Source organism: Python bivittatus, unplaced genomic scaffold, assembly GCF_059951505.1.
Source record: "Python bivittatus isolate LINGU-HERP-01145 unplaced genomic scaffold, Pbiv_v1 ctg000610_np1212, whole genome shotgun sequence".
Lineage (NCBI taxonomy): Eukaryota > Metazoa > Chordata > Lepidosauria > Squamata > Pythonidae > Python > Python bivittatus.
Genome location: NW_028277088.1, coordinates 30,929,305 through 30,955,612, shown reverse-complemented (window position 1 = coordinate 30,955,612; position 26,308 = coordinate 30,929,305). Strand labels below are relative to the sequence as shown.

Below are 26,308 nucleotides of genomic sequence, written 5' to 3'. Positions count from 1 at the left end.
AGCTCACCCTTGAGCTTTCATGGCAGTGATAAGAGTGGCAAAACATCAGTAGTTCTCCATGCTTATTGCATCTGCATATTCTTGTTGGATGACCCTGTTTATAGTTATTTGGACCTTTTTAGGGAAAGAAAAGCAAGCAAAGCACCTTCAGGTTCAAACAGAAGAATTTGTGGATTTCTTGGCAGATAGAGTTGCTCATATCTACTCTAGGCTGGTCATCAGAGATAGAGGTACAGATGGTCCTCATTTAGCAACCACAGTAGCGACTGGCAACTCGGTTGCTAAGTGAAGAGGTTGCTAAGTGAGAAATCACGTGACCACGATTGTGCTTTCAGGCTCAAAACTGACAAGAGTAATCAGTTTCACACCTTAAGCTTTTTTTGCCTCCTAATCACTCCCTCGCCTTTTGGAATGTTTACCCCATGCTGGATAATTAACAAGAAGGGAATTAATGTTTGTATTTACATTCATTGGAGAGGAAAGGATTAGATGAGAGCAAGCAGGGACACAGTGGGGAATACACGTCAAAAGCAATGCGCCAGCAGCCACAAGCGCACTTGGCAAACAAGGGGGGGCAGAGGAGAGATTGCCTACAGAAATCACTTGGCGGGGCCCTTCTTTTCTGGGGGGAGGGGAGAAAAGGGGCTGTGGTTGGCAAGTGAGAAAGCACTAGAGCAACATGGGCATCAATGGGGATGGGGGGAAGAGAGGCACGTGGGTGTTTCCTTTCTCTTGCTTTGCAGACCAGGACAGGGGTGGTGCATTTGCACAGGAGGGGATCAGCAAGGGGAGAAGGGGACATCCCCAGCCCAGTATGGGTACTGGAAGGCGGGGACGGGGAAGCCGTGAAGGATGGGGCTTCTTGAGGGCCTTGTTGCACAAAGCCGCCTCACCACTCAGTTCTACTTGGGGCTGCATGTAACAGGGCCCTCGGTGAAGCCCTGTCCTTAACTGGTTTCTCCTCCCCGCCTTCCAGTGCCCATACTCTTTCTCCTCTCCCCAAGGTAGTTTGTGATATGGGGACCTGGACTCTCAGCTGCTCCTTAATCAGCAGGCTTGTCTGATGGTAAATATGGATCAGATTTTAAACAGCTTTTTAATTTAGGCTGTGCAAAACATTCCAGCCGTGGAACAGCTACTTTTGGGTGGTCTGTACCCAAGGATAAGAGTAAGGAAAAAGCAAAGCCAAGAGCAGCACATATTAGTAGTTAAGCAGAAGGAAATAAAACTGAGGAAGGAGCAAATAAGCCTGCTAGGTATGCCACATTTTAATTCAGGCCTGTTGGTGACTAGGGAAAAGGAAGATGCTGGCAAAATTGGAGGATGGGCTGGTGCACAAGCTGTGTTGAAGATGATTAAGTGGGAAGACGGACAAAGCCTTGTCCTACTCACCGTGCTATAATTTGTCTCAGCCAAAGCCCAGAACAACCGAATAGTGTTGAATTGAATGGACTGGCCAAACTTCTAAATCAAAACTATTCCATTCACAAAATGATTTTTTACCATGTCATGTGCATCTATGCTTGTAATTGTTTACAATTTTAAAATAATTATTAATTGCCTCTTTAATATGTTTATTTCAGTACTGTGTTTTTTTGATCAACCACTATGAAACTACAATGATTGATGGTATTCAAATATATATAAATCTCATGTAAGAGAAAATAACAGCTGCTATTTTTCTTCAGTGATACCGAACTTTGATTCAGTTTGACTATGGCTCAAAATTCAAAATTATCTTTAAGGCCTTGTCATTTATGAGTCCTTTTATAGTTTTACAGAATGGAGCTGATGAATGAGATTTCATCTTTATTTCCCAAATTCATGTCTTGCTTTCCTTAGAAGAAGTCTTATTCCCCCAGTGCAGTCTGTATCTAGGCTCTAGCGAGCTCAGTAGAGAAGTATTTGGTACCAGTTTAAAAGAACATAGTGTAACTTTCTTAGACTGTCTTCAGCCATGATCCCATGTGTTGTGAAGTGCCTGCAATGTTATCATGACCTCGCAATACAAGGCTAATCAATAGAGGTATTGTATCTGCATTATCCAGTCTACTCATTAATGAAGAGAGAACTCATTCCATCCAGAGTTCTGTATCTGGTTTTGAGAAGATACCGTCCCCCATTCCTGATATGCTTATCATGCAATTAAAAGACTTATTTTCTATCAGAAAAATGAACAGTTTGTGAAACTGTTTTTCTCAATACAGGGAATAGGCAGAGAAGGAATGCTGCATTTCTTGTTTGGGTGAGGTAGAGTATTTCCCTCTGAGGAAAAAGACATCTTAGCTGCCAAGGCAACAAAAATGTATTTGAATGCCTCCTGTTCGAGTGTGAGCAGGAATCAGGATTGAGAGCCAAGCATTTCTCTAGTCGCTCTGTTTCACTGAGTATTCATGGTTTAAGTCCAAGGAGAGGAATGTCAGAGGTTGCTGGTAGCTCATAGGGAACAGTATTTTAAGTTTGCCAGTAGGGATTCTTCAGATTCTTCAGTGTAATTGTGTCTCAAAGAAATGGCTGTTTTCTGAATGTATACTATCCATAGTTTCTGTTACTGAGATTTCACACAGGTCATAGAGCCCTTCCTCACTCTACCCTTAAGTTCCTTAGGGTCAGTGTTTTGTCTTGACATAGTGACATTGGCTCAGAGAATTGGAGATGGAATCTATGTTTTTACACCAAGTGTAGGTAATCTGACTAAGAACAAAATGGCTGTTCAGACACACCTGTTCATACTTTTATGTTAAAGATGGTGTCCTTCTTGGATATTAACTTTGTCTTCCTTGCTTCTGTCCTGATACTTGAGAGAAGGAAGGATTGGATGCTTATGCAAGGATCCAAATTGTACCAGGGAGTTGGTGGGGAAGAAATATATTTTGTTTTAGACAACCCTTGGCTTCATTTTGTTGCTGTTTGAGTTGAAAAGATGTGTATTTTTGTAATATCTAATATAACAATTAGGTCAGAAAGTACATTGTGCTCACCAGTGAAGAATAACTTGAACTAAAGGAATCTGCAAACATCCATGTCTACAGGATGGATGTCTGAGACATCAACTCTAGCATCCCTTATGGGACATATGTAAGGCCAGACTATGTGCAAATGTTTCTCAAATCTTTCTTACATAATTATATATAATTCTATAGCATGTTCTAGTAGTAGATATCCATACCCAGGATAAGAGGCAACGTTTTCCAACGTTTTTGAAAGAAAGGAGGTCAACCTATTTTCACTGATCTCAGTTTTGTTTGCTCCTGCAAATAATAAAGAGATCATCTTCTTTTATTACAGTCCTCCACCTCAGAATCCAGAAAAAATAGTTTGTTTTGTTCTCCATTTCTCTGCATTGTTCCTCTTATGTTTCTTTGTTGGAGTTGTCGGATAATAAAAGAAAACACTTCAGTGTAGTTTTCTTAATTTTTTTTATGGCACCCAATGGACTACAGCTCTCAAACTGGGTGGGAACTCCCTCCCACCTCCTGAGGCAGGAAGTCTAGTAGATCAGCTTTGCTTCCAAGTACATGGGAGGAGGAACTCTCCATGACACATTCTGCAGTAAGTCCAGTATTCTGTGGTAGACTCCAAAGGGATGCTGAAATGATTTAAACTAAACATTTTAAAGGTCTGCATCTGAAAAGCCAGGGGAGTCGCAGGTTTTCCCCCTCACATAAGTCAATAGCACAGAGAACAGTTGATCCTCACTTTTGTGAAGGTGGGTTTTTTTTAAACAGAAAAGTTGTAGCAGGTAGCATCGTTTGAATTACCAATATGCTGTAGTTAAAATATATTTTGTGTCCAGTCTGTTTTAATAATTGTTGTGTGTGTCTGTGTGTGTTAGGAACATGATTAGGAGCCATATATTTGCTGGAAGAGGAAAAGTAATAAAATTACTAATGTGTCTTACTGTCAAAAGTCTCATATGTTTTGATTTTTTAAAAATTGTATAAATTTCTGGATTTGTTCAATTTTGCCAGTATAATTGCTGATAATAATAATGAATTGAACAGTGAAGCCCTTTGTCCCTGGAACAGCTGTAATAGTACATATAGCTTTAAAAAATGTTAAACACTGAGCAGTATGATGATACAAATTAAATATGTGGCTTTTAATATACAAAGATACAGAACTGCATTTCCACTTAACAATTATTTGTTATTTAACAATCAGATTTAGAACAGTGGAAACTTAATTGTTGAACATTATCCTCTGGAGGTAGAAGACCTTGAAAGCGAGGCCACATCCTACTGGGTTGTTGCATAGCATATGCTTGTCTTCCCAACCAATCCATGTCTCTAGTAAGACATGACTCAAGATACAAACCATATTTTGTTGAATGACTGGCATTCTAGTTGGACCTAACTATATTACTCACAAAGATGGATTGGCTGATGGTCAAGCATTTTTGAATCTGGGGTTACACAAATGATACATCCAGGAACTGCCTATGCTGAAGTTTTATCTACTGCTTATCTGAAGAATTGTAAATACTTTCTGAGTATAACTTTATTTGAAGAATAATTATTTTCAGTTTCAGCTTCATATATTAGCTATTGCATGCATAACAGTTCACCTCTTTCTGCTATGAAGATTGCAGGACTTGACACTATATAATCCAGAACGAACCATTACAGTTAAAGGCAGTATTGAAACATGTGCCAAGGCTGAGGAAGAAATAATGAAGAAAATCAGGGAGTCATATGAAAATGATATTGCTGCTATGAATGTAAGTGCATTTCTTATGGTGGGTGTAAGTTTGCTATTATTTTATTCAGTATTTATCCAAATAATTACAGTAGGGCTGAATCTCACCATCCGTTTCAGGAAAAAAAATTGTTTATACATGTTTTGTCCTTTCTGTTGGAAAAACTAATAAAATGCATACATATTAAAGAAATGCAAACAGGCACCATCCAGCTTTCCCCATTCATAGTAGGAGAGTGCAGCCAGTTGTCTTAGAAAACACTTGCCTGCACAGTCATAAGTAGGATTTTATGTATTCCTGATTACATTGTAAAGGTGTCAATTCAGTAGGCCTAATACATTCTTTGAAAATGATTTGAAAGAGGTTATTTGAACATGTGTGTGTATGAGTGCAGCATTTCTTTAAAGTAGCCATTCTTTTTTTCAGGCTAATACCTGCTTGAATGAGTCACATTAATGCATTGACTCATGATACTTTAATAGTGGTCCAGAATAGCTTGTTAGGTGTTCTGTGATGAGAAGTGCATTCTGCTGTTGATCATTGTGATTGAAAGGTGCACTAAACCATTATATAGGATGATGATAAAATGAACAGAAAACTTCATTGTCAGGTGACTTCATGATAATTTCAACTATTTTAAGAAGACAGTTTCTATTTCTCCTTAATGAATATTGTAGTAATCTCTCTTCATGTGTTTAACTGTCTGTGAAGGTAAGGTTGTAGGAGATAGGACATGCAGTTTTGAAGGTACAATTGTAGGAATATAGTGGAAATATTTCATTAAATGTGTTACTGAGATGAGATTTGGGGGTGTTCTGTAGTGCTTCATTATGCCTTTTTAAACTGGCTTGCTGTAATACCATCAGCTGAGGTACAGTATAGCATTATTTCATAGAATCAATCAATAGTTGCTTCTAGCAAAATAGTAGTATATATTGTTATATATAAGTTGATACAAGATTCTGACATTAATTTTTAAATTAATTAGCTACATGAAGTTTTACTCTAGTTAAATTGTTTAAATTTTGACTGCTGAACAAGAAAGAATCCCTTATGTAAGATATTGTTTTTATTACATTGCTGAACTAATGATCTTTCATGTCATTCCAGCTTCAAGCACATTTAATTCCAGGGTTAAATCTGAATGCCTTGGGTTTATTCCCACCTTCTTCTTCAGGGATACCACCTCCCACAGTGGGTGTTGCTTCAGCCGCTGCTGCCTCTTCATATCCTCCATTTGGGGTAATTCTTTGTATACTTTGGACAGTAGGTTATAACTGTTGCCCATATATATATTGGAAGACTGATACATTGGTATCCCTGATTTAGTAGGAATGTTTAGCATGACTTTTGATGATGTTGTAGTGTTGAATTAGAATAGCATAACATGAAGGGAATGAAAATTCACACAGTATTTGGATAGATAACCTTTTATGTTAGATTAGAGAGGAATATATACATCCAGTGAGAATATGACCAGCTGTGTCCCTGGAAACCAGAAATAGATGTAGAATTCTGGGGGTGATGAGTGGTTCTCATCCATATTCATGGATTGTTAAAGAATATCTGAAAATTATAAAGTCTGTCATTGTCCTGATACTGGAATTTACTACAATTATTTTTCACTATTGTCTAGCCATATTTCTCTGTCCATATATTGCATATTGAAGCTGTTTATTTAAAACAATGTTTATATGTCTCTCCCCCTCAACTTCATTTAATTCTAGTATTTGTGGGAGAGAGAGAGAGATGGCAAAATATATATCTGATCTAACAAGAGTTCCTGGAAAGCAGTCTCAGTGGTGACATGGCATTATGGCAAGAATGTTATGATTCACTGCATCTTGTATAAGGTGTTTTTTGTTTGAGATTACATTGTGCTCTCATTCATTTCTTTTGGGAGATAGATTTCCAGTAAACAAATGATTTGGGTTAAAGAAAACACAGGAAGCTGTCTTACGCTGAAGAAGATGAGTTAATCTAGTTTATGTGGCCTTCTCTAGTCTTCCTGAATCTGGGTACACTCAAGATGCATGAACTTTAATTTCCAGAATTCTCTGGTCAGCATGGCTACTGTTTAAAATTACTATTGGCAGCTTTCTAGGTTTCAGACAGGGGTATTTCCTACCTTAGTTACAGCGGTATTTTCTAGAGGCCAGGAACTGAACCAAAGATTTCTTTATGTGAAGGGTAAATCACTGAACTATTGTTAGCATCTATATAGGTTTTGTTAGAGACGATGCAGAAAGTGTCACTCTATATGTGATTATACTTCCTTTAATTTTCATTTCTTTATATAAATTCTTTCAATGAGGTATTTTTAAGAAGGTTATTGTTTCTGTTGTTAGTCTTTAAGCAGGTTTTTCTAAATCAGTTTTCTTGGCTGTAAAGACTGACTACTTTTTCCTCTTTACCATATACTTATTAAAAAGAGATAATAACTACAGTGGAACCTCGGTTTACGAACTTAATTCGTTCCGTGACTCTGGTCGTGACCCGAATTGGTCGCGACCCGAAGCAAATTTTCCCATAAGGTTCAATGGAATTACCATTAATCCGTTCTGGCGTGGAGGACAGGGAGGCGGCTATTGCTTGGAGGGAGAGTCCCCCGCCCTACGACCACGTGTCAGGGGTGGAAAATGGCCGCGGATCCACGTGTCAGGGGTGGAAAATGGCCGCGGATCCACGTGTCAGGGGTGGAAAATGGCTACGGACCACGTGTCAGGGGGCGGAAAATGGCCGCGGACCACGTGTCGGGCGGAAAAATGGCCGCGGACCACGTGTCAGGCGGAAAATGGCCGCGGACCACGTGTCGGGCGGGAAAATGGCCGCGGACCACGTGTCGGGCGGAAAATGGCCGCGGACCACGTGTCACGGGCGGGAAAATGGCTGCGGACTGGGTCACGGGAGGGAAAATGGCCGCGGACCCTGTTCGTAACCCGAAGCGGAGTTCGCGAACCGAAGCAAAATTTTGCAGCCGGAGCTGGTCGTCACCCGAAAAGTTCGTGAACAGAAGCGTTCGTAACCCAAGGTTCCACTGTATATGTTTAAATGCTAAATACTAAACATTAAGACAGTAAACCTGAGTTTAGTCGTTTCAGAGCCTTAAACTATTCATCACAATTTAATAAATAAATAAAATTTAGTACATGCCAATCATTGGCCATGTTATTCATTAGTTTATATGTATCAAGTTAAAGAGGATTTGTTTTCTGGACACTATTAAAGCTTTTTCTCTGTATCTCAGCATTTAGTATAACTGAGATTCATAAACAGACAAGCAACATTTAATTTTCTTCACTGTATAAATTATTTTGGGATTTGTCATTTGAAGCTAGAATGATAGTTTCATATAAGTTCACAAAGTATAGTAGTTTAATAGGATGAGATTGTAGGCAGGAAGGTAACATAAATGGATCCATGATAGAAAAGTGCTGAGAGTCAGTAGTGAAATTCATTTAAGGTGACAGAATAATGTGGATGCCTTTTAACATATTTACAATTGTAGATGCTCCTGCTAAACAATATAAAAAGTACTTATTGCAGCACCTGATTTTCAAGAGAGAATGGAGGAGCACTTAGAGCGAATTCAAATGTTGTCAGCACAAGTTTGTTCAGTTTTTTATGTGTATTTTGTATGCATTTTGATTTCTAAATATAACTGATGCAAATTTATTTAGGAACGATTTGAGTTCAATAACAATATGAAATAAAAGATGAGTTCATTGCATATTAGATACAGATACTTCTTTGCATTCAGTTACTAGAAATAGCTGAAAAGCCATTGTGTTTTAAGATACATAGTTTTTATGAGGGTGATATTGACAAAGATGTCAGAGCCGCAGTCAAGCAACATAAATGGCTATTTCAAAGATAGAGTAGCTCAGTGATACAGCTGCCCTTACAAATCTGTTTTGGAACTGATTTAAACAATATTGTTTCAAGTGACCATTGGATCAGTAGTAGGTTCGGATCTATATATAGTTTGCAGTGCATTATGTGTGGGATATTTTTGTAATAAATGTTTCTCTCAGACTACAGGGCCATTACTACCAACTGCCATGCATGAACCTAGACTTTAGATATTTTAAGACAATATTTATTGTATTTTTAATTATATTCCTTAAATTGCTTGTAAGCTGCTTTGGGAACTTCCTGAAGACAGATATAAATAATTTTAATACTAATGACATTCTAATTCCAGGAACAGGAATTAGATTTATTATATGATAATCAGTGATCACAATGATAGGATAGTTTGGGGAGTAGCTTTGGTGATTAATCTAGACAGCCAAGAATAGATAAATAAAATTTTGGAATTAACTGAGAAACGTATTAGTTCCAGGATTATATTTGTTATTTATTCTGGCCTGCTTGGGTCACTTTCCCACATATCTACCAAACCTTAACAGATAGTGGTAGAACATTTACAGCTGTTTCACTATAATATAGATGAACAAGTTCCTTTTGAAAAACTTGTAAATTAATAAAACATGTATTTTAAGTGTATTTAAATGCGCCAAAAGTGGTCTTAATTAAATTTTATAATAAAAATCAGATTTCATTATAGAATAAAATCCTTAAACCTAAATATATTTCATGGTTAAATGTACTTGACTAGAAACTGCAAAATTATGGGTTTTAGTTCTATCCTAGGCATGAAGCCATCTGGGTGACTTTGGGTCACTTATTGTCTCTTAGTCGCAGGAAAAAGACAATGGCAAGCCACTTGCAAAAAACATTGCCAAGAAAATTGCATGGATTTGTCTATATAGTCACCAAGAGTCAAGTCACCAAATAATAAAATAAAAAAAGAAATTTTGTTTAATGTTATTCTCAGTATTGAATTGTTGCCTATAGAATCCAAGTGTAACTCTATCCTATCTTAAGGGGCTTCTGTGGTTTGCATTTTTTCCTCCTGTGAAGTCCCCTCTGCCCTCTCCTCACAATTTTTTTGAAAGTTAGGGGAGCTGTTCAAAAGTACCACTAGGTCTACAGAAAGCAGGAAGGATAAGCAAAGATCAGTTGACTATTTTTTCTTGGATCCAGTGACATTCATTTTACTTTATTTTTTACAAAGCAGTTTATTTGATAAGGAATATCTGCTTGCAGCTTTCAACTTTGTAGTTACACCCTTAGTGCTACTTCTTGGGTTGTTCATAGCTGCCTGTGTTTTCTTTTCTTTCCCATTCCAGCAACAACCAGAGTCTGAGACAGTTCACCTGTTCATCCCAGCCTTAGCAGTGGGAGCCATTATTGGCAAGCAAGGGCAACACATCAAGCAGCTTTCTCGTTTTGCAGGCGCATCTATTAAGGTAACATTAAACTGATCAACTTTAAATACTATAGTCTTCTTGACTGTTACAGCAGGTTTCTACAGGCATTGTTCTGTGGCTACCTTAGACACCATGCCTTGAATATCAAGCAGTAACTGGTACCTTGTGTTTATAGAATGGATATTCCTGGCTCATTCAGAGACAAGATAATTACAATAACATTTTTAAAAGTTATTTGAGAGGTGAAATAGAAGCTGTAAAAAAACCCCAAACCCTCCTTGGTGGTCGTGACAATTAGACAGTTATCTAAGTGTTCTTAGAATGGCTTAAACCTTTAGGCCATGTTTTTGAACTGGAGCTTAATTGTTCCTGCAATGCTTTAAATGTTTAATTCAAAACAAGAAAACCAAATGGTTTACTATTTGAGAAGCCCACTTGTCTAGACTTCAGTTCATTTCATGTATTTCAAGATCAGACATGTCTGATCTTTGCTGCATAAAGAAAAGCCAGTACAGCAGCAGCATCGCAGAAAGCATTTAGTTTTCAGGAGATGGAAGATGCTGGATAGAAATAATACTTTTCTCTTCACAATCAAATAATTCCTTTCCAGTAATTTCCAGTTGCCACATAATGGATCTCTGATAGCAGGATACTTACGTACACGTTTAATTCAAAACAAAAATACATATTTGATCCAGATGAAGGAAGTACTTTAAAGAGAAAGACTGTTACTAACAGCAGTACCCACATAAAAAAAAATTAATATTTTTATTTTAAAGAAATGTTTAAGAATAAAAACAATACAAATTTTGAAAGAGAAAAGTAAGGAAAGTAAAGAAGAGTAATAAGTATATGAAAAAAGTACAAAGAAATAGAAAAGAGAAAGAAAAAAGAAAAGTGGCTTCTGGTCTTCTTAATAGCAGTTACAAGTACATTTATATTTTACCCTTTCTCTCTAAGGTTACAACATAATTTCCTTCTTTCCATAGTCTACCCTTTCTAATCATCAAACCTATAAATTGCAAGTTCATTTTTTTCTTTTTTCAGCAAAAAGTCCATAAGGGATTTACAGTCACTAATAAATGTAGTCATTGTCCTTTCTCTAATCAAACTAGTCAATTTTGCCATCTCTCCTAATTCTGTCATCCTCATCAGCCATTCCTCAATTGTGGGTATTTCAGAGTCTTTCTGTTTTTGTGCATATAATCTCACAGCAGTTATATATAAAAACAATCTTCCATAACTCTTTTCTAACTGTCTATCCATTAGTCCCAACAAGAAGAGTTCTGGTTTCAATTGAATATTAATCTTTAAAATTCTTTGTATCACTGTATGTATTTGAACCCAAAATTTTCTGGCTTTTTTGCAAGTCTACCAGGCATAATAAAATGTGAAGATCACGCCTTTCTGTTTGAGCTTGTTAGTTAGGGGGAAAAACACTCTTTTTGTTTGAGCAGTATTCTAATCAGGATTTCTTTAGGTACAATCACATCTGCATTATTAATCTTTAGTCTAGTAGTAAAATGCTGCTGCAAAACTTGGCTCTAGTCTTCTTCCCGACAAAGTGCACAAGAATATCCCTTGGTAGATTTCTTAATTTTGAGAATTGCATATTGATTCTATACGCTTTGTCAGTTTCTGCCTCCATATCATCATCCCATTCCAAAACATTTGTTAAAGATTGAACAACCTTTTCTCTGATGTCTTCTTCAGGATCCTCTGGACTGCTCTAAGTCTCAAGCAAAATTCTTTCAATTCCAGTAATGCCAGATTGTCTAAGTCCTTTTCCATCTCTCTATTTATTATTTCTGTTTTGCTTTCTAAAATTTCCACTTTGCCTTAATTTGTTTAACTTCTGCTCTAAGTTGTCCTATAGATTCTTCAATTTTTGGGGGTAACTTTTGTCTCTTTCCATTTTACAAACCTTTCTTCCATTCTCACTTCAAAAGCAACCAGCTCACTTTTAATAGATTTGACAGATTTGGATACTTGTTTCCCCATCTCTTCAAACATCTTTGGTAATATTTCTGGAGTAATTCCCTTTTCTGTTGGTTGCTCTAACAATCCTCTCCTTCCCTCACCAAGCCTCGCAGCTTTTCTGATGGTCACCATTATTTTATTGATAATCCAGAAGTAAAAGTAAATCATTACGAAGATTAAAGTAAAAGGCAAGCTTCTCCTCCCCCCCCCCTTCGCCTTTCCTATACAAATAGTCCACATTTTAAGAAAGAGTTCCGTTCCCAAGGTCTGACCTTAAGTTGAATTTGTATGTAAGCCATAATAGTATTATTGTATAATACTTATAAGTAGTATTGTGTAATGAACTCGAACCATTGTGTATTTAACTCAAATCACTGCGTATTTAACTTGAATTTTGCTGCAATACACTCATTTCTTAACTATGGGTCATCTGTAACCTGGGCGTTCTTAACCCAGGGACTACCTGTTCCTTTAAGGCTTTCGTCCAATCTATCTTTCTGTCACAGAAATGTCACATTCGATCTCATATTATACTTATCTCCTTGTTTTGTAAATTCTGCCAATTGTCTTTTCCCTTTGATGTCAAACAATCAACATTCCCATGAAGGTTTGGTCTATTTATTTAATTAATTCCAAATAGCACCAAAAGCACTTTTGCCAAAATATTAATCTTTCAAATTTGTACAGTCCCCTTTATCTATTTATAACTTTTAGTCAAAATCTTGTTAAGCTCTTTGCTGTTATTTTAAAGTTTTAAAAAAATATTATTTTCCACTTTGCTTTAGTTTCTGTAATTTGGGAAGAAGGCTGACTCACCAAGAGGTTGTTTTCAAAGACCTCTTTTCAACTGTAAATTGATTGTATCCGAAAGTGAGGATTTGGTGGAACTTAGTGTCCTTTAAAAGGCTGCAGCTTGCATGTGCGAGCGCCCTGTTTCTCCATTGACCCCCTGCTTCTCTACTCAATGAGAAAACCACAGGACATCCATCCTGCAGTCTCCTCACAAGGAGCAGCAAAGTGCAAGTGGGCAATCTCTCAGTCTCTCCTTTATCTGGAAAGACCGAGCCAGATAATCACTGCTGGCCGCCATTCACTGCCACAGTGCCATCTCCGCTCCTTTGGAGATGTCTAGTCCACCGTAGAACCTAACTTGGAAGCTCACCCTCATAAAAAGATTTTTAACCAATGTGTTCTAGGGTTGAAATAACAAGTGTATTTTCTTTCTTAAAATGCTTATTACATTAGAGTCCGTGGGGCAGAGGAGGATCTAATAATCTCTTAAATATGTCACTTGTGTTCTAGATTGCACCTGCTGAAGGACCAGATGCCAAACTGAGAATGGTGATAATTACTGGACCACCAGAGGCCCAGTTCAAGGTATCATTTTAAAGTATCTAATGCTGAATGTTTTGGGGTTTTTTTGTTTTGTTTTGTTTTGTTTGATTTTGGGGTAATTGGAGATACATTACTAAAGTCTATATCTAATTCTTCAATCTTTCTGGGAATATTGTTTTATATTCAAATAAGTTGTAGTTTTAGGTAAATAATAGAATATGGAGAGGACGGGTTAAACTTCTGTGCAGTTGTCCATGTCTAATTTTTATAAACATGTACTAATTACTTGGTTACAAATGTAAGCCGGAAAAATATGTCAGCTTTAAAAAACGTTGCCCCGACAAGAGAAATAAGTAGTATTTACAGCACTCAGCAGGAAATGACAGTGTAGAGCAGGGATATGCAAATAACATGTCACCTTATTCCCCTGTTTTGCAGTCCTCAGTGCCCCCCAAAATCATACAACCAAACTTTTGTGACAAACCTCCAAAAATGTGATTTCATTTCACTTCTAGGTCATGAGATGGGGGAAGGAAAACTTTCTCTAGCCCTTGGCCATCAGAATGGTCTCACCTGCTGAGAAGTTTTCCTACACCTGGGTTACAGAAACAATGCTTCCATGTAACCATAGCACTCTGAATACTCAAAAAAGCTGTGGAACTGCTACATTTCTGAACATAGTTTCAACATTTTACTGTTTGAATTAGATAATCAGATACTGTTAAGCTGCTTATAAATACAAAAATGCTGCACAGTGAACTGTCATTGTGATTTTTAAAGCTGTAAATGTTTGAGAATAATTGGAGAGTTTAATTATGTTAAAAGATGACACCAGTGCCAAATTGCACAGTTTGACTGAGTTAAATAAAGGCCTTATAAATCCTTTAACGCAGTAGTGAGATAAGAACAATTTTTCTACATTTCAGGCAGTTGCCTGAGGCAAACAATGCTTTGGAATTATTTAAAGTTTTGGATAAGAGAGGTTATATTGTGCATGGAGCAAAATGCACCCATATTTCTTCACTTATGGCCAACTTGTAATAATATTTTTTACTGGATCTTTTGCTGCATCGTTCAAATAGGAGATATATCTTCCAAAAAAGTGATTAAAAAAAAGTCTTGAGAGGCATATTCTATTGATCGCTGCCATTGGCTGCATGCAAGTTAATCTCTGACAAATTAACACAGCAAATCAGTTTCAATGTTTCTGATGCTCTTTTAAGACCCAGTGATGCTTGAACAACTATTAACCATCCTTCTAGGAAATTATGTTCTAATATGCTTGAGTTAGTAGTTTTGATATTAAATTATTCAGTTGATGAAAAAAATCAATTTAAGATTTCTGCTTGGGATTTATTTCTGCTGTTTTTCTGCTATTCTGATAGTAGAAAATGAGCATGGTGGAAGAATCACAGAAATTCAGTCTATATACTACCTTCTGTAATTTAGTGTTGGACAAGTTTTGCTTTTTATTTTAAAGGCCCAAGGGAGAATCTATGGGAAACTTAAGGAAGAAAATTTCTTTGGACCTAAAGAAGAAGTGAAACTTGAAGCTCATATAAAAGTGCCATCCTATGCTGCTGGTAGAGTTATTGGTAAAGGTGGCAAAACGGCAAGTATTAAAACGTGAAAAAAATATTTTACCAGATTATCTTATAAAAGAAGTGTCTGATTTGAGGCCCAGGAATGTATATAGATTCTTTGAGCCTCTCTCCCAAAACTAGGTAGCAAACTTGCTTGCTTGTTTATGTACTTATTACTTTCTAGCTTTCTATTTATGTCCTGCCCAGCTTTATACATTCTGGGTAACTAAATCCAAATAAAGTAACATGAAATAATAATAATCATATCATAAATATAATAATAATAATATAAAACAAAATATGACAGAAACGCATATGAAGGTTAAAAAAAAATCCACACCAAAACTTTTAATGTCAAAATGCTCTCTTAAATAGTCAGACCTTTGTGGTTCTGTGGAAAAATAGGACTGTGTGGACTATACTGATTTCAGGAGATAACACATTTTGCTGGGATGAAAAAGGAATTGAAAAAATGTTTCTAGGTCCACATACATACACCCCCTGCCCCCCCACTTGAGCTCTCAAGGAAGGCAACCCAGAATGTCCTTCATGGATGCCTTGAACAGAAACGATCGAGTTCCTCTGGAATAGGTGGTCCCGTAAGTAGCCTGGACAAAAGCAATGTAGGCATTAAAAAATAATAGCAACCAACTTGAATTGTACCCAGAAGCAAACTGGCAGGTAATGTAGTACCTATAGTATCGGCATAGCACTATTCTGGCTATCTACTCCATTTATGCAGCAGTTGAAGTTTCCAAGTACAACAGGTGGTCCTCAGTTCACCACCACTCATTCAGTGACCAAAGTTACAATGGCACTGAACAAATGGTGGTTACGACCAGTCCTTGAAGTCCCAGCACCTCTGTGGTCAGGTGATCATGATCTGGGTGTTTGGCAACTGGCTCACACTTATGACAGTTGCAGCATCCTGCAGTCACGTGATCGCGATTTGTGACCTTCCCTGCCATATTCCCACAAGCACATTCAGTAGGGAAGCTGGCAAGGAAGTTTGCAAAATGCTTGCATAAGTTGCCCCCGCCTGCATACCTTTCCCGAGCCTTGCGGTGCTTGTACCACACCTTGCTACTTGCGCACCTTCCCCACCTGGCAGCAACCACCCCAAGCCTTGCTGCGCTTGCACTGTGCCTCCCCCACCACTCGCACACCCTATCCCACCTGGCAGCAGCAACCCCAAGCCGCACTGCGCTTGCGCCACACCTTTCCTGCCAGTCCTGCACCCTTTCCCACTCGGCAGTCGCCACCCCAAGCTCCGCTGTGCTCGTTCCACGCCTTCCTGGCCACCCATACACCCCCTCACTCCTCCCACCTGGCAGCAGCCACTTACCCACCTGCTCGCGAGCATCCTGGAACTTGCAACTTCCTGCCGGTTCCCCCACTGACTTTGGTTATTGGAAGCCGGCAGGAAGTTGCAAGGAGGTACTTGCTTAACGATGACAAGGGAGACAGCCATCACTAAGTGATGTGGTCACGTGATATCATGCTTTACAACTGCATTGCTTAGTGATGGAAATTCCGGTCCCAATTGCTGTTGTAACTCGAGGGCTACCTGTAGTCCTCAAGGGCAGCCCCTAGTAAAGTAGATTGAAGTAGTCCAACTTCAAAGTAATAAGGGTGTAAGTGACTGTTGCTAAGGCCTCCTGCTCTGAAAAGGGCTACTGCAGGAATACCAGCCAAAGCTCTACCTGCTGAAGGAGACACAAGTCCAGGAAGACCCGCAAGCTACTGACCTGCTTCTTCATGGGGAGTGCAGCCCCATCCAGAGTTAGTGTAAGGGCCAACAGAGAATCAGCTGGTTGCTCTGTCTTGTCTTGTCCAGCAACTTATAGCACCTTGGGATCTTCAGATAGACCAGGCAGCAGACTTCTCTGTTGTCATCCTGTACTTTGGAACATCTTGTACTGTAGAAGGTTTTGAGAAGCTTCTTCCCTCCTGAGATTTCATAAAGGTGTTACAGCAACACAATTCCTTTTAATTGGGCTTTAATGTTTCTGGGGGCCATCCATGGAATTTCAGTGATGTTGTTATTCTGGTTTGTTCGTTTGTTTGATTTTTTTATTTTATTGTATGCTATCCAGAGTCTGTGGGTTGGGATAGATGAAGGAAGGAAGGAGTAAGTAAATGAGTAAGTGTATTGTCGAAGGCTTTCACGGCCGGCATACGATGGCTGGTGTGGGTCTTCCGGGCTGTGTGGCCGTGTTCTTGAAGTTTTGTTTCCTAACGTTTCGCCAGCACCTGTAACCGGCATCTTCAGAGTGCAGGAGCACAGACAGGAGCAGTTCTCTCTGTGCCCAGGGTGATGTGACCCTTTTGTGGGTATTTATAGAGATCTGGGGGGAAGGGGGATTGGGGGTGTGTGGGGGGTTGAGTTACTGAGTGGCTGCTTGTTTTGGTGTCAGCATCTGTGTGTATCTTCCTGGGGATTAGGCAGGGCTTTTTCTTCTATTGAATTGTTAACGAGGGGCTGCTGGGGGTGATTAGCAAGTTCATTGTGTGAACTGTTCACATGTCCTGGTGGTTGAGCTGAGTTCGTTGACCTTTTGCAGGCTGTATTTTTCAGGATTGGTAGCCAGGTTTTGTTGATTTTTAGACTCTCCTCTTTTTTATTGAAACTGTGCTGGTGTTTGTGAATCTCAATGGCTTCCCGGTATAGCCTGGTATAGCGGCTGTTGGTGTTGTCCAGTATCTCTGTGTTTTCAAATAGGATTTTGTGTCCAGTGTGCTTGAGAGCATGTTCAGCTACTGCAGATTTTTCTGGTTGCTGTAGTCTGCAGTGCCTTTCGTGTTCTTTTATCCTAGTATGGATGCTGCGTTTTGTGGTCCCGATGTATACTTGCCCGCAACTGCATGGTATGCGGTATACTCCTGCGGCGGTGAGGGGATCCCTTTTGTCTTTTGCTGATTTTAGCAGTTCTTGTACTTTTCTGGTGGGTCTGAAGATTGTTTTGAAATTGTGTTTTTCCATCAGTTTTCCCATGCGGTCTGTGACCCCTTTGATATAGGGCAGAAATACTTTGTTGGTGGGTGGCTGTTTTTCTTCTTCAGTCGCATGTTGCTTTCTTGGTTTGATGGCTCTTTTTATTTCATTTTTGGAGTAGCCATTCGCTTGTAGGACCCAATTAAGGTGGTTAAGTTCAGAGTTTAGGAATTGGGTTTCGCAGATCCGATTGGCACGATCCATGAGGGTTTTGATAATGCCTCTTTTCTGACGTGGGTGGTGGTTGGAGTTTTTGTGTAGGTACCGGTCTGTGTGGGTGGGTTTTCTGTAGACTTTGTGTCCTAATTTGAGGTCTGGTTTGCGTATGACCAACGTGTCTAGAAATGGAAGTTGGCCGTCCACTTCTTTTTCCATGGTGAATTGTATATTGGGGTGGACGCTGTTTAGGTGGTTCAGGAACTTCTCTAGGTCTTCTTCATCCTGACTCCAAATTGCAAAGGTGTCATCCACAAATCGGAACCAGACTGTTAGGGTAGCGGGTGCGGTTTCTAAAGCCCGTTTTTCAAAATGTTCCATGTAGAAATTTGCTACGACTGGGCTCAGGAGGCTTCCCATGGCGACACCGTCCATCTGTTCGTAGTACTCATTATCCCATAGGAAGTAACTGTTGTTACTTGTTGTTAGGCAGTGCTGAAATAAGGCTGTTATGTCTTCTGGGAAGATCTGTTTGATGAGTGCCAGGGTGTCCCTCACTGGTACCTTGATGAACAGGGAGACCACGTCAAAGCTGACCAGTTTGTCCGTGGGGTTGAGTTTCAGGGTGCTGATTTTGTCGATGAAATGTCCTGAGTCTCTGATGTGGGCTGGAGTCTGTCCAACGTGGGTCTGTAGAAGGGTGGCCAGATGTTTGGATAATTCATATGTCGGGGAGCCAATGGCGCTTACGATGGGTCTGAGTGGGATCGAGTCTTTGTGGATTTTGGGGAGTCTGTATAGTCTGGGTGTATAAGTTCACACAGGTGCTGGCGAAACGTTAGGAAACAAAACTTCAAGAACACGGCCACACAGCCCAGAAGACCCACACCAGCCATCAGATGAGTAAGTGCTGGTAATTGTGGCAATTCCAGAGAGTTACAGCTCTAGGATCATCATCCTGCTCAGCAGCACAGTAACAGCAACTGTTTGTTAGCTCTTCAGTGAAGCAACAGCTGTACCTAATAATAGTAATTATAATGGCAGGGGAGAACGTAACACTCCTTTGCTGCACTCCTCCACTACTGACTCACCCTGCTTACAATTATTCTTCCTTAACCTCAAGGCAGTTGCAGAAATCCCTTTCCTTCCACATCTTGTACATCCTTCCTTTCTCCTTCTCCCCTGCCACTCAAACCAATCAATCTACCTTTATAAATCCCTAGTCATTCTCCACAAATCTGGTTTCCTTCCCTACCTTTCTTCAGCTGCCAGCACACATTTTTTTAAACTTTGTTTTACCCTTTAAAAAATAGTCCCCTTCACCTGGACATCATCCACTCAAAAGTAATTCCTAATGAAACACATAGTGTGAAAGGTTGTATACATTGGGAATAATTTTATTAACTATTTTAATGTAATTCATGTTTAAACAAATTTATTATTCTCCTGAGTATACCCGTATGTCACTCATAGTGTCGGTCTCAGCTATAAGACTTGATAAGCCAATACAATGATTTTACTATTTTTTTTAAACAGGTAAATGAGCTTCAGAATTTAACAAGTGCAGAAGTTGTTGTTCCTCGTGACCAGACACCAGATGAAAATGATCAGGTGGTTGTGAAAATTACTGGTCATTTCTACGCATGCCAGGTTGGTGGATGTTTCTGCTTGAAATAGAATTCTTTAACTTTTTCATTGTTTAATAATTGTAACCCCAAAAGGAACATGGCCTTTCCCACTGAACCCATCTGTTATAATAACTTTTGTATTTCCTTTCCAAGTACATATGAGAAAAGGCTTTTTTTTTCTTTTTAACTAGTAATCTGTGCGTAAATGCCAATGACTTATCTGGGTTATTTTAAATTATGAAAATCTTTCTTCCCCCCCCCCACTTCTAAACTTTGGGCTAGCATAAGCTCATTTTGACCATTTGGTTTTGTACAAGCTTCTTATTTAGTTTGCTTCTTTTTTATTTACTAATTTTTCTGTTAGTTGTCCAAAAAGGTGGATTAAATCATTGTAACAGTAATTGTCATTCCTGGTCAGGCATTGCAGAGAGCAGATGTGCTATGTGTTGTGCAGTTAAGGGTTACATAGTCTCAAATGTATTTGAAAAATGGAATGGGGATTAGGAGAGAAAAAGGCATGAAATTCTCTGATGACATTTTCTCTCTGTCTTATAGCTTGCCCAGCGAAAAATTCAGGAAATACTGGCTCAGGTAAGAAGGCAGCAGCAGCAACAGCAACAGAAGTCAGCACCAAGTGGACAGCCTCAGCAGAGAAGAAAATAAAGGTTTAGTAAAAGACCCTTCAGAGACAGATGCCAAACCAAAGAGAAAGAGAGACTAAACTGTAATGGACAGGGTATGGGCACCTGTTGGAATGATATGCAAAAGTTTCACCAAGCCAGTCAGTTTGTTTGAGGACCAGCCGCAGTTGGCATACTGTCTCTGAGAATGTATTCTTTAGGCTCTCTTACTTTTGAAACCCAGCTTTAAACTAAGGACCCCTTCACTTTCCTTTTGTTCTATTCTCACAGTTTAACATAAACTTGCTAGTCTTCTTTTATTGTTCTTACTATTCCCCAGCAATTTTAGACATTGATTTAATGAAGCTTTCTCTTTTGAGTTCACTGGTTTAAAAAGTAAAGGCATTGCTCTTCTATTCCACTTGTAAAAGAAGCAGAGATAATGGAAGGGTGGGATTTGGGGATGGGACTGGAGTTTAGAACAAGGGCATTGACAAAGAGGTTAAGCGTTATTCCCAATGTTAACCAAGTGGCTTTTTTTTTTAACGTTTGGGTGCATTTTTACACAATACTGCCATGTATAAACTAAGAGAGGTTTCAGTGGTGTTGGCCAGGCATGAAAAGATGAATATGCATTTTACTAAACTACCTCAGGCATTTAATACCTCAAATAAGAAATTATTCCTTTTTTGCCTTTTTTTTTTTTTGCTTTTTTTGTATTTTGTATACTTTATAAAGCTAATAGTTCTTGAGCATTTTATTTTTTTAAAAAATGATAAATTTGATCAGCCAACAGCCTAGGAGTGCTACAGAATTTATTGAGATGGAACAAATGTAGATGGCTTCTAGCTGTTGGCTGACAGGAGTGAGATGGAAAAAAAAATAGCCTCAGATTATATCTGAGGGTGTCAACACAATCATTTGTTTGTGGGGGGGTAGGGAATCAGTGAATGTTCAAATGATAACCTAAACAAATGCCAACATACTCATTGCAGCAATGCCATTATTTTTCTTTTAAGATGGGATGAAAAAAATTGATGGTACTTTGTTGGGAACAGAACAAGGAAGTGATGGCAAGAGGCTGGGACTTGTGGGTAAATTTTAGGAAGTCTTTTAGAGACTGGACATTTTTTCTTGTATTACTTGATTGAATGCATGAACCCTTTGTGCCTTTGACCATCACTATCTACCTACTAATGCTAAAACATTTGCAGCCCATTTATATGTTGTCGTTCTGTTTCAAAGAGCAAGCTTCATCTTCAGTTTGGTAATATGCTTGATCTGTTAGAGCAGTTTGGAGGCATGGGTTCTCTGCTCTCCAGCAGATTGCTTCATACTCTTTTCAGTTACCATTGTATTGGGTGAGGGAGGCAAGATCAAACATTGTTTGATGATCCCATTTAAAGGTAATGAAAGGCTAAGTTTACATATCCGCTATTAAGGGCCACACTAAGCCACTTCGAAGGTTTTTTTAAATAAAAATGAATTCATACAACCTCAAGCTTGGCTTACAAACAAGATACAGCAGCATTTATGCACATTCTGCAACAACCACGAAACAAGAACATGTACTAAAAGGCAGGGATCACAGGAAATTTACCATTTTTTCTTTAATTTCAGAATGTAATTTGAATCATGATTGTGGTAATATGCATTCAAGTTTCTACATAAACTTCAGTCTACCTCAGTTTTAACAATGTGGCAACACATGGTGCATAAAGACTGCTGTGCGTGTGCATGCCTCCCTGGGTGCACGAGCCATGCTATTACCTCGGACCCTTTTGTTTGTGATGTTTCTGTGCATGAGAAGATTGGAACTGCTATGCTGCACTGTTTGGAGGGGCACAATTAGCAAAAACAAGTTTGTTTCACCATTTTGTTGATCTACCTCTTAGATTGATAAGAAAATAGAGGCATTTCTACATAGAATAGATCATTTTCCCAAAGAACGTTGTTGTACAGATTAGATAACTTTTTTGGAAAAAAAAATCTGTTCTTTTTTTTTTTTTTTTTTACTGCATCTTTTCTTTACTAATTGGGTTAAAAACACAAATGTATGTTGTAGTTTAGCAGAAGGAAAGAAAAACAAGTTTCTTGGGGTTTTGGGGGGGGACAGTACTTTACCTAAACTTTAGGAGATTTTTTTTTCTTACAATGAACTTACAATTACTGAAGTAAGAGAAGGACGTAGTGATTTTTTAAAATCTGAGTCCAGTATTCTTAATATTGGGAAAGATTGATATGATTGTTTTCCTTAACAGCTTTATTTTACAAAATAAGTACTACATTTACACCATCTGACATAAATATTGTCATTTCTCTTTAAATTTGTAGACTTTAGTGTGGTAAAATCATGTCTTTTACTTTCAATTGAGACATGACAATATGGAGTATTTCATATAGCTAGGAAGTGATTCTTTAAATGACTTCAGTATTCAATAAAATATTTATCATTTTTCCTCTGTAATGTGCCCCCTATGCAGCTTCACTTGCCAGATGCCTCTGAATGGAATAAAGAGTTTAACTCCTATTATCAGACAAATGTGTGTTTGTTTTGTTTGGTAAGAGTGAGGGGTTAGCAACCTTTTCAAAAAATAAAAACTAAAAAATGTGGAGATCTTATGAGCTTATGTCCATTTTTTAAATGTACTATTTTATATATGGATGGCATGGGAGCTGTGATGGAAATCCCTGCCTGAACAGAACAATTAACATGGCAATTAACTGACTTGTAGTTCCAATATATGTTTTATATTTAGTCTTATTTATAAGATCCCTAGAGAAGAGGTGTACTAGTACTACAATGCTGAGTACGCATGACACACAGCTGCAAGATTCTGAAGTTTGCTGCATCAGGAAGAGTAAGAATTGAAACTGATAGTGTAGTCATAGGAGAACTCCCATGGCTCATATTCATATTGTAAAATTTGGGCATCAGTCTGCCTTCACATATAAAGGGCTAACTTCTTTGAAGATTTAATATTGATAGGATAACAGATGGATTCTCTTACACCTTCCTACCCCATGCCCTTTCCTTGGCCTCCCCCTGTGCCCTCTTTCCTCAGCCTCCCTGCGATTGCACACACACACACACCCCTGTGCCTTCTTTGGCCTCCCTGTGATCGCACACATGCACCTTGTCCCCTTTCCATGTCCTCCCTGTGCTCGCATGCATGCATCCCATGCGCACACGTATCCCATGCCCTTTCCACAGCCTCCCTGCAATTGCACACATGCACACACCCTGTGCCCTCTTTCTTCAGCCTTCCTGTGCTCTCACACATGCATCCCATCCCATCCCATCCCAGCTTCCCTGCAATCATATACCCCACACCCTCATTCCCCCGCCTTTCTGAGCTTGTGCTGCGCCGAGCACCCCCTCTCCTGACTTCACTGGGCTTCCTAGGGCCTCCCCTACCCCACTGCGGCACCTCTGTGCTCCTTATTTGGGACTCCCTCCGCTTCCCACTTAACGACCTGCACATCTTGGGTTACCACAACCAGGACTGCCATCACTAAACAACGTGGTCGCATAACGTCGCACTTTCCAACCTCATTGCTTAGTGATGGCAATCCCAGTCCCAATTGTAGTCACAACTTGAGGATTACCTTTGGTGTAACTGGAATTATTTTTTTTTAAAGAAAAGATGAGAGAGATCGAGTTATGGTAACTTAGGGCTCAATATCACCTCAAATGGAAGAGTCATTTGCATTATAGCTTGGATTTAGAACTGGGCTACGTTGCCTGAAATCTGTGCCTCCTGGTCTGCTAGCAGGAGATTAAGGTAATCTTCCTCTGTCCTGCCTGGGCATTGTATTATGAATAGGGAAACATACATATCTTAGAGGTCTCTATAAAAAGGCAGCACAACAACACGTCCCAAAGTTTCAATTTCCTCCTTACCACAAGGACAGAATTGCTGTTCTTTAGGTATGTGACAGAATCTTCCCTCCAAAAAGGTGGAAGGGAGGACATTATAGTAGGTAAATGTAAAAGCTCTTCTAATGTTTTTAGGGGTGATATTGTACAGGTAATGGATGGTGCAATAATTTTTCCTGAGTTTACTGGAATAATACAGTGGCACCTGGCTGAGATTGCTTTGCAAGACAATAACTGGCACTTCGCCTGAAAGATGCTTTGGCCTGAATAAATCCCATTGGAATCAGTACATTAGAGAAAGTCCACAATACTTTAGGATGGCACCAAGTAGTTTCTTCTAGGAAGTCTGGAATTTGTCTTGAAGAGTCAAAGCCAGACACCTTGGGTTAAAGATTAGCTTGAGCCAATAACTAATGTGCTACTTGGGAACAGGTTTTAATTGGAACCATTCCAGCCTCAGCCCAAAGAGACACAATGAGGAACCAAAAACAAGTTCCTTAAGAAGCTTAATTGAACAACTTCAGATGGTTCTAAATTCTTCCATGCCATAAGATGGCTGTGCTATTACTTTGGCATCAGAACACTTTTAGTCCACCAGGTGTGTAATTACCTTCTATCATGCAAAAAAGCCTTTGGATGGCAGCTACACTTCTGACCTTTTAGAGATTGAGTTTGGGGCCTCCACAAGCCAGTGGCATGGAAAACAATTCCAAAGTATTTGAGGGCCTGAATTTGTTTTATACTATTCTTACAGGTAGTCCTCATTTAACATCCACTCATTCAGCAACCATTCAACGTTACAATTGTACTGAATGAGGGATGCTTACAACTGGTCCTCATAGTTGCAGCCATCACAGCACCCTTGTGAACACACGATCGTGATTTGGGCACTTAGCAACTGGTTCATTATTACGACGTTGCAGCATCCTGTAGTCATATGATCGCCATTCACAACCTTCACTGCTGGCCTCCGACAAGCAAAGTCAATGGGGAAGCCAGCAGGAGGTAGCAGATGGCGATCACTTGACCACAGGACACTGCGACCACACAGGATTCACCTAACAGCCGCAACTGGAACTGCTGCAACTGCCACCGTAAGTCAGCGTGGTCATGTGATGTCACACCTTACAAATGTGACAAAGTTCCCGGTCTCTATTACTCTTGTTAAGCAAAGACTACATGTAGTTGTATCTGAAGGGCCTCTTTGAAAAGACGATAATTTTTGAATTTTTATAACTAAATTGTTTTCTGTGCAGTATGAGGCAACTGAATTTAGTGCTCTCAATCTAATGAGTGAGGTAGAGATGATATAGGGGTAATGCAATAGGTCTACCAGTCAGGTTTGGAAGGTGATGGCCTAGTTTTTTAAGTCTTGTCGCCATAGCATTGATGTAAAAATTAAATAACAAAGGGGATAGAATATTACCTTTCTTTACATCCTCGTAATTATTGTATTGTGTGAACACAGCTGGTGACCCAATGCAATGGTTTCTCTGCTGCTTACTACATCAGTGACAGTAATAGCCACACACTTGTTAACCAGGCTTTTTAGTTTTGTATGCCATGCAAAAACAGCATGTGCTATGTGGGGTGATTGGGTGGTTGCATGCTGGTATAAACCCCCTGATACATTCACTCCAAGGCAATGTCTAAAAATAGTTTATCACTTAGTTTCCTGTAATTCAAACTTTAGGGTCTATTTAAATGCTGCTTTGTAAGAATGTAAACGTTTTCTGATGGCTCTGCAAAGAACTCTGCTGAAACCCTATTTAATATCTGGAATAGGGAAAAGGAGCAGGCAATTAAAAAAAAAAACTTTAAGTGCGATTTTCTACTTGAAGTAATCTCTTATCAACTATTTTAGGAAAATTAGAGATAATTAAAAAGCAAAATCAATTTGTGGAAAATCTAGGTGACACTAATGCCCTGGTAGCAGTCTGCCTTCTACCCTCACTACATCTTGGCACCAAGCTGTGAGTAGACTATTACATCTGTAACCATTTTGTAGATAACTTTGATTTTGATATGGATAATACTAGTTCAAAGTAAATTTTAGTATATTGAGTTTCTATTATTGGAACTTATTAGATTTTATAGGGGTAACAGCAGACATTAGAAAAAATACACCAAAATAAAGGTATGAGAATAATTCAAGA

General features: G+C 39.0%; 1 protein-coding gene across 1 annotated transcript in view; it reads left to right on the top strand.

Annotated features, from left to right (window-relative positions):
* The window catches only part of IGF2BP3 (insulin like growth factor 2 mRNA binding protein 3), a 79,016-nt gene extending 56,111 nt beyond the window's left edge, over positions 1–22,905 (top strand). The window contains exons 10-16 of the mRNA XM_007425708.4: positions 4,585–4,720; positions 5,810–5,941; positions 9,895–10,014; positions 13,258–13,332; positions 14,771–14,902; positions 19,561–19,674; positions 20,208–22,905. Of these exons, the coding sequence (XP_007425770.2) occupies positions 4,585–4,720; positions 5,810–5,941; positions 9,895–10,014; positions 13,258–13,332; positions 14,771–14,902; positions 19,561–19,674; positions 20,208–20,315 (817 nt within the window). The 3' untranslated portion in view covers positions 20,316–22,905. The remainder of the gene's footprint in view (positions 1–4,584; positions 4,721–5,809; positions 5,942–9,894; positions 10,015–13,257; positions 13,333–14,770; positions 14,903–19,560; positions 19,675–20,207) is intronic.
* The last annotated feature ends 3,403 nt before the right edge of the window (positions 22,906–26,308 follow it).